The 20,705-nt window shown below is 39.7% G+C and overlaps 1 protein-coding gene across 2 annotated transcripts in view; it reads right to left on the reverse strand.

Moving 5' to 3' along the window:
* WDSUB1 (WD repeat, sterile alpha motif and U-box domain containing 1) overlaps positions 1 to 20,705 on the reverse strand; it is a 309,582-nt gene that overhangs the window by 74,374 nt on the left and 214,503 nt on the right. For both annotated transcript variants that reach the window (XM_053698334.1, XM_053698333.1), the window contains exon 7: positions 4,757 to 4,797. In XM_053698334.1, coding sequence (XP_053554309.1) covers positions 4,757 to 4,797 — 41 coding nt within the window. The remainder of the gene's footprint in view (positions 1 to 4,756; positions 4,798 to 20,705) is intronic.

Here is a 20,705-nt window from a genome sequence, read left to right on the forward strand (position 1 = left end):
CCACCCCTGGGATGTGGATTGCAGACAAGTGGCAGGAGTGATCCTCCGCCCATTGAATTATCTTGGTCACTTCCTCCATCGCCAGGGAACTTCTTGTTCCCCCCTGATGGTTGATATATGCAACTGTCGTCATGTTGTCTGATTGAAACCTTATGAATTTGGCCTTTGCTAGATGAGGCCAAGCTTTGAGAGCATTGAATATCGCTCTTAGTTCCAGAATGTTTATCGGGAGAAGAGATTCTTCCCGAGACCATAGACCCTGAGCCTTCAGGGGTTCCCAGACCGCGCCCCAGCCCACCAGACTGGCGTCGGTCGTGACAATGACCCACTCTGGTCTGCGGAAGCTCATTCCCTGTGACAGATTGTCCGGGTTCAGCCACCAACGGAGTGAATCTCTGGTCCTTTGATCTACTTGAATCGTCGGAGACAAGTCTGTATAATCCCCATTCCACTGTTTGAGCATGCACAGTTGTAATGGTCTTAGATGAATTTGTGCAAAAGGAACTATGTCCATTGCTGCAACCATCAATCCTATTACTTCCATGCACTGCGCTATGGAAGGACGAAGAACAGAATGAAGAACCTGACAAGAGCTTAGAAGTTTTGATTTTCTGACCTCTGTCAGGAAAATTCTCATTTCTAAGGAGTCTATTATTGTTCCCAAGAAAGGAACTCTTGTCGACTGGGAAAGAGAGCTCTTTTCTATGTTTACTTTCCATCCGTGAGATCTGAGAAAGGCTAGGACTATGTCCGTATGAGCCTTTGCTTTTGACAGAGACGACGCTTGAATCAGGATGTCGTCCAAGTACGGTACTACTGCAATGCCCCTCGGTCTTAGAACCGCTAGAAGGGACCCTAGTACCTTTGTGAAAATTCTCGGAGCAGTGGCTAATCCGAAAGGAAGTGCCACAAACTGGTAATGCTTTTCCAGAAAAGCGAATCTTAGGAACTGATGATGTTCCTTGTGGATAGGAATATGGAGGTACGCATCCTTTAAATCCACTGTGGTCATAAATTGACCTTCCTGGATGGTAGGAAGGATCGTTCGAATGGTTTCCATTTTGAATGATGGAACCCTGAGAAATTTGTTTAGGATCTTGAGATCTAGAATTGGTCTGAACGTTCCCTCTTTTTTGGGAACTATGAACAGGTTGGAGTAAAATCCCATCCCTTGTTCTCTTATTGGAACTGGATGAATTACTCCCATCCTTAACAGGTCTTCTACACAATGTAAGAATGCCTGTCTTTTTATTTGGTTTGAAGATAATTGATACCTGTGGAACCTTCCCCTTGGGGGTAGTTCCTTGAATTCCAGGAGATAACCTTGAGAAACTATTTCTAGTGCCCAAGGATCCTGAACATCTCTTGCCCAGGCCTGAGCAAAGAGAGAAAGTCTGCCCCCCACCAGATCCGGTCCCGGATCGGGGGCCATCCCTTCATGCTGTTTTGGTAGCAGTGGCGGGCTTCTTGGCCTGCTTACCCTTGTTCCAGCCTTGCATCGGTCTCCAGGCTGGTTTGGGTTGAGAAGTATTACCCTCTTGCTTAGAGGATGTAGAAGCAGAGGCTGGTCCGTTTCTGCGAAAGGGACGAAAATTAGGCTTATTTCTAGCCTTAAAAGACCTATCCTGAGGAAGGGCGTGGCCCTTTCCTCCGGTGATGTCTGAAATAATCTCTTTCAAATCAGGACCAAACAGTGTTTTGCCCTTGAAAGGGATGTTAAGCAATTTTGTCTTGGAAGACACAGCCGCTGACCAAGACTTTAGCCAGAGCGCTCTGCGCGCCACGATAGCAAACCCTGAATTTTTCGCCGCTAATCTCGCTAATTGCAAAGCGGCATCTAGGATAAAAGAGTTAGCCAATTTGAGTGCATGAACTCTGTCCATAATCTCCTCATACGAAGATTCCTTATCGAGCGACTTTTCTAGTTCTTCGAACCAGAAACACGCTGCCGTAGTGACAGGAACAATGCATGAAATTGGTTGAAGAAGGTAACCTTGCTGAACAAACATTCTTTTAAGCAAACCCTCTAATTTTTTATCCATAGGATCTTTAAAAGCACAACTATCTTCTATGGGAATAGTAGTGCGTTTGTTTAGAGTAGAGACCGCCCCCTCGACCTTAGGGACTGTCTGCCATAAGTCCTTTCTGGGGTCGACTATAGGAAATAATTTCTTAAATATAGGGGGAGGCACAAAAGGTATGCCGGGCCTTTCCCATTCCTTGTTTACTATGTCCGCCACCCGCTTGGGTATAGGAAAAACATCGGGGGGCACCGGAACCTCTAGGAACTTGTCCATCTTACATAATTTCTCTGGAATTACCAAATTGTCACAATCATCCAGAGTAGATAATACCTCCTTAAGCAGTGCGCGGAGATGTTCTAATTTAAATTTAAATGTTACAACATCAGGTTCAGCTTGTTGAGAAATTTTCCCTGAATCTGAAATTTCTCCCTCAGACAAAACCTCCCTCCTGGCCCCTTCAGATTGGTGTGAGGGTATGTCAGAAGCGTTATCATCAGCGTCCTCTTGCTCTTCAGTGTTTAAAACAGAGCAATCGCGCTTTCTTTGATAAGTAGGCATTTTAGATAAAATATTTTTAATAGAATTATCCATAACAGCCGTTAATTGTTGCATAGTAATAAGTATTGGCGCACTAGATGTACTAGGGGCCTCTTGTGTGGGCAAAACTGGTGTAGACACAGAAGGGGGTGATGCAGTACCATGCTTACTCCCCTCATCTGAAGACTCATCTTGGGCACTATTATTATCTGTGGTATCATTGTCCCTACTTTGTTTGGACACCATGTCACAATTATCACATATATTTAAATGGGGAGACACATTGGCATTCATACATATAGAACATCGTTTATCTGATGGTTCAGACATGTTAAACAGGCTTAAACTTGTCAACAAAGCACAAAAAACGTTTTAAAATGAAACCGTTACTGTCACTTTAAATTTTAAACAGAACACACTTTATTACTGAAAATGCGAAAAAGTATGAAGCAATTGTTCAAAATTCACCAAAATTTCACCACAGTGTCTTAAAGCCTTAAAAGTATTGCACACCAAATTTGGAAGCTTTAACCCTTAAAATAACGGAATTACATTTAACCCCTATACAGTCCCAGGAATCTGCTTTGCTGAGACCCAACCAAGCCCAGAGGGGAATACGATACCAAATGACGCCTTCTATAAGCTTTTTCAGTGGATCCTAGCTCCTCACACATGCATCTGCATGCCTTGCCTTCCAAAAACAACTGCGCATTAGTGGCGCCTCTGCCTATGACTAGAGAAGGCCCCCATCTGAAAAAGGTGTCCATACAGTGCCTGCCGTTTTTTAACAAACAATCCCCAAGATTATAATAACTATAAAGCGCTATAATCTGTCAAATATGCTTAGCAAGTAATCGTTTTAGCCCAGAAAAATGTCTACCAGTTTTTTAAGCCCTTATAAAGCCTTTATTCCTTTACTTAATCTAAGAAAATGGCTTACCGGTCCCCATAGGGAAAATGACAGCCTTCCAGCATTACCAAGTCGTGTTAGAAATGTGGCCATCATACCTCAGGCAGAAAAGTCTGCCAACTGCTTCCCCCAACTGAAGTTACTTCATCTCAACAGTCCTGTGTGGAAACAGCAATCGATTTTAGTAACGTCTGCTAAAATCATCTTCCTCTCACAAACAGAAATCTTCTTCTCTTTTCTGTTTCAGAGTAAATAGTACATACCAGCACTATTTTAAAATAACAAACACTTGATTGAAGAATAAAACTACATTTAAACACCAAAAAACTCTTAGCCATCTCCGTGGAGATGTTGCCTGTGCAACGGCAAAGAGAATGACTGGGGTAGGCGGAGCCTAGGAGGGATCATATGACCAGCTTTGCTGGGCTCTTTGCCATTTCCTGTTGGGGAAGAGAATATCCCACAAGTAAGGATGACGCCGTGGACCGGACACACCTATGTTGGAGAAACATAACACAGAAGCCAAGATAAAAACTCTAGGAGCTTTGGGTTCCCTGATTTATGAGATTTGTTAATCTTTGAGCTAGATAATTCTGACATGATATTCATGCAACAGTGCCAAGCTGCCTTTAATCCTTTAAATGGTTTGACTTTTTGTAGGACACATTTCATGCTGTGCTGTGAACTACTATTTTGTATATTTATGAGGTGAACACCACAACAATCTTCTTTATTTGAAAACCAAATCATTTTTGACTTTCAAAGATGCAATCTCTAAACTGCCAAAGAAAGATTCAGCAGGAAAACAGATTAATAATTTTTATATAGTATACTGTATTATTTTGGCTAGTTATGTACGTTAACTTTGCCTTCTTGTTTTATTAAAGTGAAGGTCAATTTTCTTGTGAAAGTGCCCGGTTTTTAAAAAAAACATTAAAAACGGGCACTTTCATTCATGAAAATTGACATATCAGTCTAGTTTGTTAAAAAAATTCAGTAATTTTCTGCATTAAAGGGAAATTCTAATGCAAAAATAAAATGCAATGCATGACATGAAAGGTACCAAATACTACATCTCTTTATGTGCCTGTTGCATTGTTCATTTAGCAAAAAACAGATATGAAGAGTTAACTGTTTCAAAAGTAAAAATAAAAACTTGATTAAAACATAATAGTCTAAGATACAAAGTACAGACTGTGTCTAAAGGTATCTAAAAAGGTAATGATCCAGTCACAGTGAAAAAGTAGCATTAAACACATTTAACAGTAACTATTATTACACTAACCGTGTATGCCGAGTGAGGGTATGAAGAATGCTCCCAGTTTTCTGGAGAAAAAAAAAAGAAAACAATAAAATAAGTTAATCTAAGTACTTTTTATCATCATTAAGATGAATAAAAAAACACATACGGTTATATATTTGATACAGAGAGTAAGTAATGGGACACGAAACCCAAAAAAATTCTTTCAGGATTTAGGTAGAACATATCATTTTAAACAACTTTCCAGTTTACATCTATTATCAAATTTGCTTCATTCTCTTGGTATAATTTGTTGAAGGATCAGCAATGAACTACTGGTTTCTAACTGAACACATGAATGAGCCAATGACAATCAGTATATGCAGCCACCAATCAGCAGCTAGAGCCTAGGTTATTTGCTTTTCCTAAGCTTTCCTAGATAACTCTTTCAGCAAAGGATAACAAGAGAAGGAAGCAAATTAAATAATAGAAGTAAATTGGAAAGTTGTTTAAAATTGTAAGTTCTGTTTAAATCATGAATGTCTAATTATGACTTTACTCTCCCATTAATTTTGTTTGCAAGAAACCTAATATCTGTTATTTTCTGGTGTTTATTCTCTAAAAATATTAAGCTTTTACTGGCATTAATACATAATTCACAAAATAAAATTAGGAGTTACAGAGATTTCTTACACTAGAGTCAGCATGAGTCTTAGTGAATATAGCCCCTTGTATTTTTAGTACAATTTCTGACCTATATATGATATGTATTCATGTTTTATGATGCTCAGTTCTTGCACAGTCATGGCCAAAGAACGAAATTCTTGTTTAATAAAAAATGGCTATTCTCATTAGACACGTGCGTTTCGTTTCGGCCGAATTTTGACCGATTCGGAGATTCGAATGCATCCGAATTTCCGAATCGGCACCATAACTAAAATCCCGAAAAATTCAGAAAATGAATAAATCAGTTTCTGAATTTTCGGATCCATAATTCATATTCGGAATTTTTCATTGTTCTAATTTAAACCGCAGTTCGCAGACACTAAATAAATCACTAAATAAAGCTATTAACCCCTAAACCGCCGTTCCCCGAGATCGCCGACACTAACTAAACCTATTAACCCCTAAACCGCAGTTCCCGTCATCTCCGACACTAACTAAACCTATTAACCCCTAAACCGCAGTTCCTCGACATCGCCGACACTAACTAAACCTATTAACCCCTAAACCGCAGTTCCCCGACATCGCCGACACTAACTAAAACTATTAACCCCTAAACCCCCGTTCACAAACATCGCCAACACCAACTAAACCTATTAACCACTAAATCGCAGTTCCCCAACATCGTCGACACTAACTGAAACACTAAATAAACCTATTAACCTCTAACAATACAGAAATTATATAAATCAGCGCTAATCTACCTTTAAAGTAGCAAATGATTAAAGAAATTAAAATGTTAAAAATAAGCCTAATAACATTAGTACATAACAAGATGTGTGTTAAAACTAAATATCTCTCTGGAAGTATGAAGTTATACACTGTAAAAAACATACAACCTCAAAAACGTAACAGCATAGGCAGGTGAAAAATTGTTACCTACAAGAAATAGAAAGTCCTTGTAGACTTCACAGTGTTGAGAGTCGGTGCTGCCTTCTTTCAGCGGTATTTCCAGTTAACTGCAGCAAACAGAGAACTAAGTCAAAAATATGTAAGAAAGGCGCACAACGGATTAAAGATTTATTCAATATATAAAAACAAAGTGACACATAAGAACTTACATCTAAAAAAGTTACATCCAGTATGCAAGCAGCTAGAACATGGTAATCTCTCAAGGGCTGTGTTCCGACACCTCTTGTCAGTGTGTTAGTTCAGTGGAAAGTTGTTACTCAACCACACACAAGTTGGTGTCTGACGTCACTGATGACAAAGAGACTGGAGACAGAAGTCTCACAGTCCAATTGAGCAAACCGCCTCTGGAATCCAGTACTGCAAATCTTCTCAGCAGCAAACCCTACGCGTTTCGTCTGGTAACCGGCCAGACTTTCTCAAGGGAAATGTACAAATTATGTGAACAGCTGATTGCTACCCGGCTTTGGGAACGAGATTTATACAATCATGACAACAGCACTCCCTGGTGATTAACCTATAGAATGACAGTCTTAATACACAAAGCATTATTTCATACATACTGAACTTTGTAAATACGTAAATAATACATGCATAATACATAATTAATACATAGAAACCTAATAAATATAGATATAAATTTAAAAGCTTGCTAAAAACTAATGTAATCATATCAATAATTCATAAATATAAATTGATACAAAAATATAAATAGTATCATCTTAAAACATATGTATAATAAAGATAAAAACATCATATTAATCCATAAACCAATGCCTACAATAAATGTACTCAAAGTTATTTAAAAATCATTGAAACTTGATGTACAATTAATAAACAAACTATTACATGTATGCTGCTAAGTCCTAATCTACATTTAACCAATTAGGTTGTAAGCTTCCTATTTTATATATCCAATATGTTTCTTGTTGTCTGAGAGCCAACAGTCTATTATGTACATTCGGAGCTACCCAGTCTATCACTTTTACTTTTAAGGAAAGGGGATTACAGTTATGAGCCTCTTTAAAATGATTAGGGACACTATGTTTGATCGATTTTTCTCTGGCCATTTTAATATTATAAAGGTGTTCATTGACTATTGTTTTAATCTTCCTTTTGGTACATCCTACATATAATAGGCCACACCCACAGGTAAGTAAATAAACTAGAAATGTGGAATCACAAGTGGCCTTACACTTAATATCAAATTCAGTAGTACCATTATAATTTAAAAATTTCAATTGTTTATCCACATGTTCACACATGTTACACCTCACTTTATTGCAGGCGTATGTTCCTTTAAATGCAGTAAACCAGTTTAATCCCACACTTACATTTGTATCGTTCCTTAATTTGCTGGGTGCTAGCATATTTTTAAAGTTTTTTCCTCTTTTAAATGTGACTAGGGGATTCTCTGTTAGTTGAGACCCTAATATAGGGTCAGTTTTAAGAATATTCCAATGCTTTTTAAAATCTTTTTAATGGTAGTTGCCCCCTCATTATAGGTAGTAATAAAACGAGGGGTAATAGTTCCATTTCTAGATTTATTTTGTGATTCTACTTTAGCATTATTCAAGATAATGTCCCTATTTACCTTACCAGCTCTATCTTTTGCTCTATCTAATAGATCCTTCTTATATAATATAGATTAAAAAGAGATTTAAAAGATTTTAAAAAGATTTTTAAAAGGCATTGGAATATTCTTAAAACTGACCCTATATTAGGGTCTCAACTAACAGAGAATCCCCTAGTCACATTTAAAAGAGGAAAAACTTTAAAAATATGCTAGCACCCAGCAAATTAAGGAACGATACAAATGTAAGTGTGGGATCAAACTGGCTTACTGCATTTAAAGGAACATACGCCTGCAATAAAGCGAGGTGTAACATGTGTGAACATGTGGAATAACAATTGAAATTTTCAAATTATAATGGTACTACTGAATTTGATATTAAGTGCAAGGCCACTTGTGATTCCACATTTGTAGTTTATTTACTTACCTGTGGGTGTGGCCTATTCTATGTAGGATGTACCAAAAGGAAGATTAAAACAAGAGTCAATGAACACCTTTATAATATTAAAGTGGCCAGAGAAAAATCAATCAAACATAGTGTCCCTAATCATTTTAAAGAGGCTCATAACTGTAATCCCCTTTCCTTAAAAGTAAAAGTGATAGACTGGGTAGCTCCAAATGTACATAATAGACTGTTGGCTCTCAGACAACAAGAAACATATTGGATATATAAAATAAGAAGCTTACAACCTATTGGGTTAAATGTAGATTTGGACTTAGCAGCATACATGTAATAGTTTGTTTATTAATTGTACATCAAGTTTCAATGATTTTTTTTAAATAACTGAGTAAATTTATTGTAGGCATTGGTTTAATATGCTGTTTTTATCTTTAATATACATATGTTTTAAGATGATACTATTTATATTTTTGTATCAATTTATATTTATGTATTAATTGATATGATTACATTAGTTTTTAGCAAGCTTTTAAATTTATATCTATATTTATTAGGTTTGTATGTATTAATTATGTATTAATTATGTATGTATTATTTACGTATTTACAAAGTTCGGTATGTATGAAATAATGCTTTGTGTATTAAGATTGTCCTTCTATAGGTTAATCCCCAGGGAGTGCTGTTGTCATGATTGTATAAATCTCGCTCCCAAAGCACGGTAGCAATCAGCTGTTCACATAATTTGTACATTTCCCTTGAGAAAGTCTGGCCGGATACCAGACGAAACGCGTAGGGTTTGCTGCTGAGAAGAGTTGCAGTACTGGATTCCGGAGGCGGTTTGCTCAATCGGACTGTGAGACTTCTGTAAGCTGGGGGACGCTCCAGTCTCTTTGTCATCAGTGACGTCAGATGCTAACTTGTGTGCGGCTGAGTATCAACTTTCCACTGAACTAACACACTGACAAGAGGTGTCGGAACACAGCCATTGAGAGATTACTGTGTTCTAGCTGCTTGCATACTGGATGTAACTTTTTTAGATGTAAGTTCTTATGTGTCACTTTGTTTTTATATATTGAATAAATCTTTAATCCGTTGTGCGCCTTTCTTATGTATTTTTGACCTATTAACCTCTAAACCGCCGTTCCCAAACATCGCCAACACTAACTAAACATATTAATCCCTAAACCGCAGTTCCCAAACATTGCAAACACTAACTAAACCTATTAACCCCTAAACCGCCGGCCCCCACATCGCAACAACCTAAATTAAACTATTAACCCCTAAACCTAACAACCCTAACTTTAATTTAGGTCTATTTTAATTATGTTAACGTTACAATTATTAACTAACTACCTATTTAAAAATAAATACAAACTTACCTGTGAAATAAAAATAAAAGCTAAGCTTACACTAATAAATCTTAACATTACTAAAAATAAAAAAACCTTACATTACTAAAAATAAAAAAAAACTAAGATTACTAAAAAAATTAAAACTACAATTACAAAAAATAATAAACACTAAAATTACAAAAAATAAAAAAACTACCATTACAAAAAATAACAAACAAAATTATCCAAATAATAAAAAATATTCCTATTCTAATACCCCTTTTTAAAAAAATAAATAAATAAATAAAACACCCCAAAATAAAAAACCCTAATCTATATAAAAAAACAAAAACTACAAATGGCCCTTAAAAGGGCCTTTTGTAGGGCATTGCCCTAAAGTGAACAGCTCTTTTGCAAACAAATAAAAACAACCCCCTCTAACATTACAAACCCCCACAAAATAAAAAAAGACTAACAAAAAAAATAATAATCTACCCATTGCCCTAAAAAGGGAATTTGTATGGGCATTGCCCTTAAAAGGGCATTCAGCTCTTTTTCGGCCATTAAAATAAAAACATAATTTATGCTTACCTGATAAATTTATTTCTCTTGTAGTGTATCCAGTCCACGGATCATCCATTACTTATGGGATATTCTCCTTCCCAACAGGAAGTTGCAAGAGGATCACCCACAGCAGAGATGCTATATAGCTCCTCCCCTCACTGCCATATCCAGTCATTCGACCGAAACAAGACGAGAAAGGAGAAACCAAAGGGTGCAGTGGTGAGTGTAGTTTAAATAAAATTTAGACCTGCCTTAATAGGACAGGGCGGGCCGTGGACTGGATACACTACAAGAGAAATAAATTTATCAGGTAAGCATAAATTATGTTTTCTCTTGTTAAGTGTATCCAGTCCACGGATCATCCATTACTTATGGGATACCAATACCAAAGCTAAAGTACACGGATGATGGGAGGGACAAGGCCGGATTAAACGGAAGGAACCACTGCCTGAAGAACCTTTCTCCCAAAAACAGCCTCCGAAGAAGCAAAAGTATCAAATTTGTAAAATTTTGAAAAGGTGTGAAGCGAAGACCAAGTCGCAGCCTTGCAAATCTGTTTAACAGAGGCCTCATTTTTAAAGGCCCAGGTGGAAGCCACAGCTCTAGTAGAATGAGCTGTAATCCTTTTCAGGGGGCTGCTGTCCAGCAGTCTCATAGGCTAAGCGAATTATGCTCCGAAGCCAATAGGAAAGAGAGGTTGCTGAAGCTTTTTGACCTCTCCTCTGTCCAGAGTAAACGACAAACAGGGAAGATGTTTGGCGAAAATCTTTAGTAGCTTGTAAGTAAAACTTCAAGGCACGGACTACGTCCAGATTATGTAAGAGACGTTCCTTCTTAGAAGAAGGATTAGGACACAATGATGGAACAACAATCTCTTGATTGATATTCTTGTTAGAAACCACCTTAGGTAAAAACCCAGGTTTGGTACGCAGAACTACCTTATCTGCATGAAAAATCAGATAAGGAGAATCACATTGTAAAGCAGATAGCTCAGAGACTCTTCGAGCCGAGGAAATAGCCATCAAAAACAGAACTTTCCAAGATAAAAGTTTAATATCAATGGAATGAAGGGGTTCAAACGGAACTCCTTGAAGAACTTTAAGTACCAAGTTTAAGCTCCACGGGGGAGCAACAGTTTTAAACACAGGCTTAATTCTAACCAATGCCTGGCAAAATGCCTGGACGTCTGGAACCTCTGCCAGACGCTTGTGCAAAAGAATAGACAGAGCAGAAATCTGTCCTTTTAAAGAACTAGCTGATAATCCTTTGTCCAAACCCTCTTGGAGAAAGGACAATATCCTAGGAATCCTAACCTTACTCCATGAGTAATTCTTGGATTCACACCAATAAAGATATTTACGCCATATCTTATGGTAGATTTTCCTGGTGACAGGCTTTCGTGCCTGTATTAAGGTATCAATGACTGACTCTGAGAAGCCACGCCTTGATAGGATCAAGCGTTCAATCTCCATGCAGTCAGTCTCAGAGAAATTAGATTTGGATGATTGAAAGGATCTTGTATTAGAAGGTCCTGCCTCAGAGGCAGAGTCCATGGTGGAAAGGATGACATGTCCACTAGGTCTGCATACCAGGTCCTGCGTGGCCATGCAGGCGCTATCAGAATCACTGATGCTCTCTCCTGCTTGATTTTGGCAATCAGTCGAGGGAGCAGAGGAAACGGTGGAAACACATAAGCCAGGTTGAAGAACCAAGGAGCTGCTAGAGCATCTATCAGCGTCGCTCCCGGGTCCCTGGACCTGGATCCGTAACAAGGAAGCTTGGCGTTCTGGCGAGACGCCATGAGATCCAGTTCTGGTTTGCCCCAACAATGGATCAGTTGAGCAAATACCTCCGGATGGAGTTCCCACTCCCCCGGATGAAAAGTCTGACGACTTAGAAAATCCGCCTCCCAGTTCTCTACGCCTGGGATGTGGATCGCTGACAGATGGCAAGAGTGAGACTCTGCCCAGCGAATTATCTTTGAGACTTCTAACATCGCTAGGGAACTCCTGGTTCCCCCTTGATGGTTGATGTAATCACAGTCGTGATGTTGTCCGACTGAAATCTGATGAACCTCAGGGTTGCTAACTGAGGCCAAGCTAGAAGAGCATTGAATATTGCTCTTAACTCCAGAATATTTATTGGGAGGAGTTTCTCCTCCTGAGTCCACGATCCCTGAGCCTTCAGGGAGTTCCAGACTGCGCCCCAACCTAGAAGGCTGGCATCTGTTGTTACAATCGTCCAATCTGGCCTGTGAAAGGTCATACCCTTGGACAGATGGACCCGAGATAGCCACCAGCGAAGAGAATCTCTGGTCTCTTGATCCAAATTTAGTAGAGGGGACAAATCTGAGTAATCCCCATTCCACTGACTTAGCATGCATAATTGCAGCGGTCTGAGATGCAGGCGCACAAATGGCACTATGTCCATTGCCGCTACCATTAAGCCGATTACTTCCATGCACTGAGCCACTGACGGACGTGGAATGGAATGAAGGACACGGCAAGCATTTAGAAGTTTTGATAACCTGGACTTCGTCAGGTAAATTTTCATCTCTACAGAATCTATAAGAGTCCCTAGGAAGGTGACTCTTGTGAGTGGGGATAGAGAACTCTTTTCCACGTTCACTTTCCACCCATGCGACCTCAGAAATGCCAGAACTATCTCTGTATGAGACTTGGCAATTTGAAAGCTTGACGCCTGTATCAGGATGTCGTCTAGATACGGAGCCACCGCTATGCCTCGCGGTCTTAGAACCGCCAGAAGTGAGCCCAGAACCTTTGTAAAGATTCTCGGGGCTGTAGCCAACCCGAAGGGAAGAGCTACAAATTGGTAATGCCTGTCTAGAAAGGCAAACCTTAGGAACCGATGATGATCTTTGTGAATCGGTATGTGAAGGTAGGCATCCTTTAAGTCCACTGTGATCATGTACTGACCCTCTTGGATCATGGGTAGGATGGTCCGAATAGTTTCCATTTTGAATGATGGAACTCTGAGGAATTTGTTTAAGATCTTTAGATCCAAGATTGGTCTGAAGGTTCCCTCTTTCTTGGGAACCACAAACAGATTTGAATAAAACCCCTGTCCCTGTTCTGTCCGCGGAACTGGATGGATCACTCCCATTACCAGGAGGTCTTGCACACAGCTTAGGAATGCCTCTTTCTTTACCTGGTTTGCTGATAACCTTGAAAGATGAAATCTCCCTTGTGGAGGAGAAGCTTTGAAGTCCAGAAGATATCCCTGAGATATGATCTCCAACGCCCAGGGATCCTGAACATCTCTTGCCCACGCCTCGGCGAAGAGAGAAAGTCTGCCCCCCACTAGATCCGTTTCCGGATAGGGGGCCGTTCCTTCATGCTGTCTTGGGGGAAGCAGCAGGTTTTCTGGCCTGCTTGCCCTTGTTCCAGGACTGGTTAGGTTTCCAGGCCTGTCTGGAATGAGCAAAAGTTCCCTCTTGTTTTGAAGCGGAGGAAGTTGATGCTGCACCTGCCTTGAAATTTGGAAAGGCACAAAAATTAGACTGTTTGGCCTTTGATTTGGCCCTGTCCTGAGGAAGAGTATGACCCTTGCCTCCAGTAATGTCAGCAATAATTTCCTTCAAGCCAGGCCCGAATAAGGTCTGCCCCTTGAAAGGAATGTTGAGTAACTTAGACTTTGAAGTCACATCAGCTGACCAGGATTCAAGCCATAGCGCCCTACGCGCCTGGATGGCGAATCCGGAATTCTTAGCCGTTAGTTTAGTCAAATGAACAATGGCATCAGAAACAAATGAGTTAGCTAGCTTAAGCGTTCTAAGCTTGTCAATAATTTCCTCCAATGGAGCTGTATGGATGGCCTCTTCCAGGGCCTCAAACCAGAATACCGCCGCAGCCGTAACAGGCGCAATGCATGCAAGGGGCTGCAAAATAAAACCTTGTTGAATAAACATTTTCTTAAGGTAACCCTCTAATTTTTTATCCATTGGATCTGAAAAAGCACAACTGTCCTCAACCGGGATAGTGGTACGCTTTGCTAAAATAGAAACTGCTCCCTCCACCTTAGGGACCGTCTGCCATAAGTCCCGTGTAGTGGCGTCTATTGGAAACATTTTTCTAAATATAGGAGGTAGGGAAAAGGGCACACCAGGTCTATCCCACTCCTTGCTAATAATTTCTGTAAGCCTTTTAGGTATAGGAAAAGCATCAGTACACACCGGCACCGCATAGCATCTATCCAGCCTACACAATTTCTCTGGAATTGCAACTGTGTTACAGTCATTCAGAGCAGCTAATACCTCCCCAAGCAATACACGAGGTTCTCAAGCTTAAATTTAAAATGAGAAATCTCTGAATCAGGTTTCCCCGAGTCAGAGATGTCACCCACAGAATGAAGCTCACCGTCCTCATGTTCTGCATACTGTGACGCAGTATCAGACATGGCTCTCACAGCATTTGCGCGCTCTGTATCTCTGCTAACCCCAGAGCTATCGCGCTTGCCTCTTAATTCAGGCAATCTAGATAATACCTCTGACAGGGTATTATTCATGATTGCAGCCATGTCCTGCAAGGTAATCACTATGGGCGTCCCTGACGTAATTGGCGCCATATTAGCGTGCGTCCCCTGAGCGGGAGGCGAAGGGTCTGACACGTGGGGAGAGTTAGTCGGCATAACTTCCCCCTCGACAGAACCCTCTGGTGATAATTCTTTTATAGATAAAGACTGATCTTTACTGTTTAAGGTGAAATCAATACATTTAGTACACATTCTCCTATGGGGCTCCACCATGGCTTTCAAACATAATGAACAAGTAGGTTCCTCTGTATCACACATGTTTAAACAGACTAGCAATGAGACTAGCAAGCTTGGAAAACACTTAAAACAAGTTTACAAGCAATATAAAAAACGTTACTGCACCTTTTAGAAAAACAAATTTTGTCCAAATTTGAAATAACAGTGAAAAAAGGCAGTTACACTAACGAAATTTTTACAGTGTATGTAACAAGTTAGCAGAGCATTGCACCCACTTGCAAATGGATGATTAACCCCTTAATACCAAAAACGGAATAACAAATGACAAAAACGTTTTTTAAACAGTCACAACTGCCACAGCTCTACTGAGGCTTTTTACCTCCCTCAATATGACTTTTGAAGCCTTTTGAGCCCTTCAGAGAAGTCCTGGAACATGCAGGAAGAAGCTGGATGTCTGTGTCTGTAATTTTTGCTGTGCAAAAAAAATGCTAAAATAGGCCGCTCCCACTCATATTACAACAGTGGAATGCCTCCAGGAACTGTTTCTAGGCAAAATTCAAGCCAGCCATGTGGAAAAAACTAGGCCCCAATAAGTTTTATCACCAAACATATGCAAAAAACGATTAAACATGCCAGCAAACGTTTTAAAATACACTTTTATAAGAGTATATATCTCTATTAACCCTTTAAGGACACAGCTTTCAGTTTGCTCAATTGTTTTATGACGGAAAAATTCCGTCATATGTCCTTAAGAGGTTAATAAGCCTGATACCAGTCGCTATCACTGCATTTAAGGCTTTACTTACATTACTTCGGTATCAGCAGCATTTTCTAGCAAATTCCATCCCTAGAAAAATATTTTAACTGCACATACCTTATTGCAGGAAAACCTGCACGCTATTCCCCCTCTGAAGTTACCTCACTCCTCAGAATATTTGAGAACAGCAAAGGATCTTAGTTACTTCTGCTAAGATCATAGAAAACGCAGGCAGATTCTTCTTCCAAATACTGCCTGAGATAAACAGTACACTCCGGTACCATTTAAAAATAACAAACTTTTGATTGAAGAAATAAACTAAGTATAAAACACCACAGTCCGGGGGGCGGAGCCAGCTCTGATATTGACTAGATGCATATTACTTTAGCTCCGGCAATTTCTTACAATTAATTGTATATGGGATTACTTAATTTATTTTAATTTGGGCAATCACTATGTCTAATGACCCATAGAGCTCGAATAAGTAGTCCAGAGATTGAGTGTCTCGAGTAAGTGAAGGAAAATCTTAGTGTCTTACGGAGCTTTACACTGAGGCTGCCGGGGAGCGGCCATATTCCAGCCCACGTGGAGACAGAATGTCAGAGTTGCTAAATATGGAATACAGACTACTGGATTTATTAAATAACAAGTTCTTAGAGGTTGAGCACGAGGTAACCTTAGCTCTTACTACATGGGCTGATAGTCATATGCTGGCAGCTAGGAGAAGTGGAGCTCAGATGCAAGAGCTGAATCAAGAAGATCCCAGGAGGATTGAGATAACTGAGACCAATGGACCCCTAACCGCTATGGAGATCGTAGCCACAAATGTTGAGTTTGTTGAATGCCCAGAGTGTATACTATCTTTTGATGACCCAGTCACGCGGCTAGACGGTGAAGAGACGGAGCCGTGCAGACCTCGCCGACAAGACAGCCTGATGCGAGAAGTACCTAACTGGAGCGAACAGCCTTATCTGCCTAACTTACCCTTAGAGCTTGCTGAAAGTAGAACCAGGAAAGGCAACCCTGATGCAGAGTCTGGCCGGATCATACAGGAAACATCCGATGCACTCTGGCCCTTTGCAGCGGTACCAGTGTTATGCATGGTGTCTACTCCGGTCGCAGATTCTCCCCTTCACAGTATGGAATGTTTCTGGCTTACTTACCTATATCTGCGACAGTGGCTGATCCCTATATTTGAGAGTCACCGGTTGTTGTACCGGTCTTTTGTGCAACTGAAACTGAACTCTCATCACAATCCCTTTGACTGGGAGACAACCAGAATTGGGTAATACATATATTTTTGACTGATAGATGGGACTCTAGGCCCTGGACTTGGCCGCACCTATGGTAGTCTCACAATAGCTTGTTAGGTTTATAGATTTAAGATGTACAATGTTTTGTGTGACATGATAATGTTTAGAAGATTTAATTACCTAAAGCTGGTTAGGGGTATAGTACAACTATATGAGACTTTATATACAAAGGTTTAATTATACAGGTTTTGCAGTCTATCTCCATATTAAATATCTCTGTGGAAGTCTGTTTAGTTAAGTATATAAATGAAGGCAACTCCTATAGAGGTATTGAAAGAGACTAGCTGTAACTTTATGACTCTTTGAAATAAGATTCTCATCTCTGTTTTATAATTTGTGGGTTCTGCCGTCAGCGGCCGAGTCGGCGGAGCCTTAGGTTTGGATAATTTTGAGGAATCTCTTTAACAAGTGTTATGCTTAGATGAGTACTTTTGTCCCAGTTGCTATTCCTGGTCTAGGATATTTGCTATGTATTTGTCTATACCCTGCTATGTACCTGTTACACCATAGTATAATGTACTCCAGAAACCAATGAGATGTACCTCACATGTACATATGTTATGGTTCTGATAGAGTTATAGTCCCCTGGTTTCAAGTTAAGTATACTCCACTCTCACTTCCAACTACAAGTCCCACCTATAAATTCATAACACCCAGTAACCTAGATATATCTGTTTACATTTGTGGCTCTTCTAACATTAGCTCCGCCCCCCCCCTTAGCTTACTGGTTGGGCTTAGGGGCACAGACCCCATGTGTATCTCCCTAAATTGAGATTAAGTGTGTTTATTCATAGCAGCTATTGATATATCCCCCCCCTAATATTTAAGATGAGGTATTGTTACTATAAGCTCTCTCCCCCAAATTATGGCAACTATATGAGTAAAGTCAACAATTGTGATGTGTTATTATAATATAAATATTTTATAGGTTGTCTAGACAGAATTATTGCAATGTTTATTTTTGGGACTGGGCTAAATAGGTCCTTGATTCTTTTATTTGATTGTTTCTAAATGTCATATGGATGCATTGCCAAATTGTTTGTATATGACGTATTGATATGAAGCATTCTCTACTGTATGTACTTTGCTTGCAATTGCCTCAATAAAAATCTTTAAAAAAAAAACAAAACAAAAAAAAACACCACAGTCCTCTTACGACCTCCATCTTAGTTGAGAGTTGCAAGAGAATGACTGGATATGGCAGTGAGGGGAGGAGCTATATAGCAGCTCTGCTGTGGGTGATCCTCTTGCAACTTCCTGTTGGGAAGGAGAATATCCCATAAGTAATGGATGATCCGTGGACTGGATACACTTAACAAGAGCAAAAAGCCCTAATCTAAATAAAAAATCACCCCAAAAAAACACCTAACACTAACCCCAAAATCAGTACTCACAGTTGCTAAAGTGTGGGAAAGATCTTCATCCAGACAGCTCCATCTGTATCCATTGCAGGACCGGCATCTTCTATCTTCATCCCAGTGGAGGTGGAGCGGTCGGTGGATGCGCGGAGGTCCATCGGTCCGACGTGGAGGTCCTTCTCATGCGATCGTCCGCCGCAAACTGAGGATTCGTGAAAAAAAAATAAATAAAAAAATATCAAAAACAAAATAAGTCCTTGATAGAGGTGCGCCTATGGTGACGAATGTAGCAAACAATCCGATATATGGCTGCTCTTCTGTAGCGTGCGTCGACGGTAAGGAAATCTGTAGTGGGGAAACAGGAAGGCGCCAATAGGGTGATAACGTATAAACCCTGACAGGTAAGTATAACGAGAGAAGAGGTACTCACAAGCAGGGCGGCACTTAAACGTGCCTAACCAAGCGGGCCGGGACCACAGCGTCGCCCGGGAGACTCACAACGGCAACAACACCAATCCTCGAGCCGGACCAAGTACCGTGTGGCCAATCAGGAACGCTGGATGATGACACACCTCCCTCTTCGTATGCCGATACTGAACACAGGCATAGAGGGTAGGAGACAGGAACAAACTGTGTAAGGCTCTCCCGAATACCGAGAGTTTGAATCACACAAGCCAACAAGCTGGAAAGAGGAAGGAGCAAACTCCAGCAAAGTTACTTTAAACCAGTTTATTAAAAAGTTTAAAAACAATGCATAAAAGCAACGCGTTTCTCGGCTACACAGAGCCGTTTCATCAGGCTGTTATACATATTCTAAAATGCCTACTGCTTTAAACACTTCCTCTAACCAATCAAAACACTAGAAATTTTGACGCCCCCTCTCCACCTCAGCGTGCGTGTCCATCACAGCTGATATGGAGAGTGCAAGAAAACAATGCGTGCCATTTAAAATTAACAATTTGGGATCACCTTATATTTGGTGTCTAGTCTAATTTAGCATAATGTTGTTGGTCACATCACAACTAGAATCAAATACCGTTATTGCAATTGTTTTCTGTTTGTTTAATGTGGAAATACATAACATATATTTACAAATGAGCATTCGTTTCAAAATCACATACACCATAAATATAGCACATTGGCCGCTAATCGGAGCTGAACTTACATGATATTCTCGGTTGGTCAAATGACAAATAAGTAATTATTGTTCTTCATTAAAGACTCACAGATAAGACAGTATATACATTTCACCCATATAACAAACAATAATTAATCATAGTAGAAAGATATATCTAAGCCATACCGATGACACATTATTTATTCTCTATACTGTTGATAGATGTCCCCTAGAAACCCTACTGATCTACAGTTACATACCCAAAACAGACTATGCGAATAGTCAGCTATGAAAAGCTGCAAGGTCAATATTGGCATTGAGACCCGAAGGATGTAAGGTCTGAAGCCTATAAATCCAAAAGGTCTCTCTCTGTCTGAGTCTATAAAAACGGTTATAAAAGTCTGATCTGGGAATGTGTTCAATGGGAGTTATTTGTAAACAATGTAGGTTTCCACTATGTTTGATGTTACAATGTCGTGATACACTGTGTAATTTGTAGTTCTTTTTGATGTTTCTATAGTGTTCTGACCACCTAATGCTCAGGCGTCTACAAGTGCGCCCTATATATTGAAATCCACAGATGCAGGACAATAAATAAATCACATAATTAGACGCGCATGTCATCCGACAGCTCATTTTATAAGTTTTAGAAGTTGTATTTGATTGGAAAGTATCTACATTATGTGTTATATACTCACACATTTTACATTTTTTATGGTTACATTTGAAACTACCCTTTCTTAGTGTTTTGCAGGTAACATCATTGGCCTTGTTGGTATTACTATTAGTCATGTTGGTCCTATTTTTAACCACTTTACTAGGTGCCAAAATCCTTTTCAAATTGGGTGCTCTTTTGTAAATAATGGTGGGTTTATTCTCCAATAGTGGGCCTAAAATAGGGTCTTTTAGTAAAATTTTCCAGTGTTTCATAATACTCCTTTTAATTACACTGTGATTACAATTGTATTCGGTAATGAACATGGTCCTGTTACCCATGCCCACCTGAGTTTGTGTGTCAACTACCCTTTTTTCAAAATATTTGTTTCTATCATCATTTTTTGCCCTGTTAAAGGCACTGGTGATAATATGTTCTGGATATTTTTTCTCTTTAAATCTATCCTTAAGGATTTTACTCTGTATCTCATAATCTGTTATACTACTGCAATTACGGCGAACTCGCTTAAACTGCCCATATGGTACATTTCTTTTCCAAGGGAGGTG

This window comes from Bombina bombina, chromosome 1 (genome assembly GCF_027579735.1).
Source record: "Bombina bombina isolate aBomBom1 chromosome 1, aBomBom1.pri, whole genome shotgun sequence".
NCBI classification, from domain to species: Eukaryota; Metazoa; Chordata; class Amphibia; order Anura; family Bombinatoridae; genus Bombina; species Bombina bombina.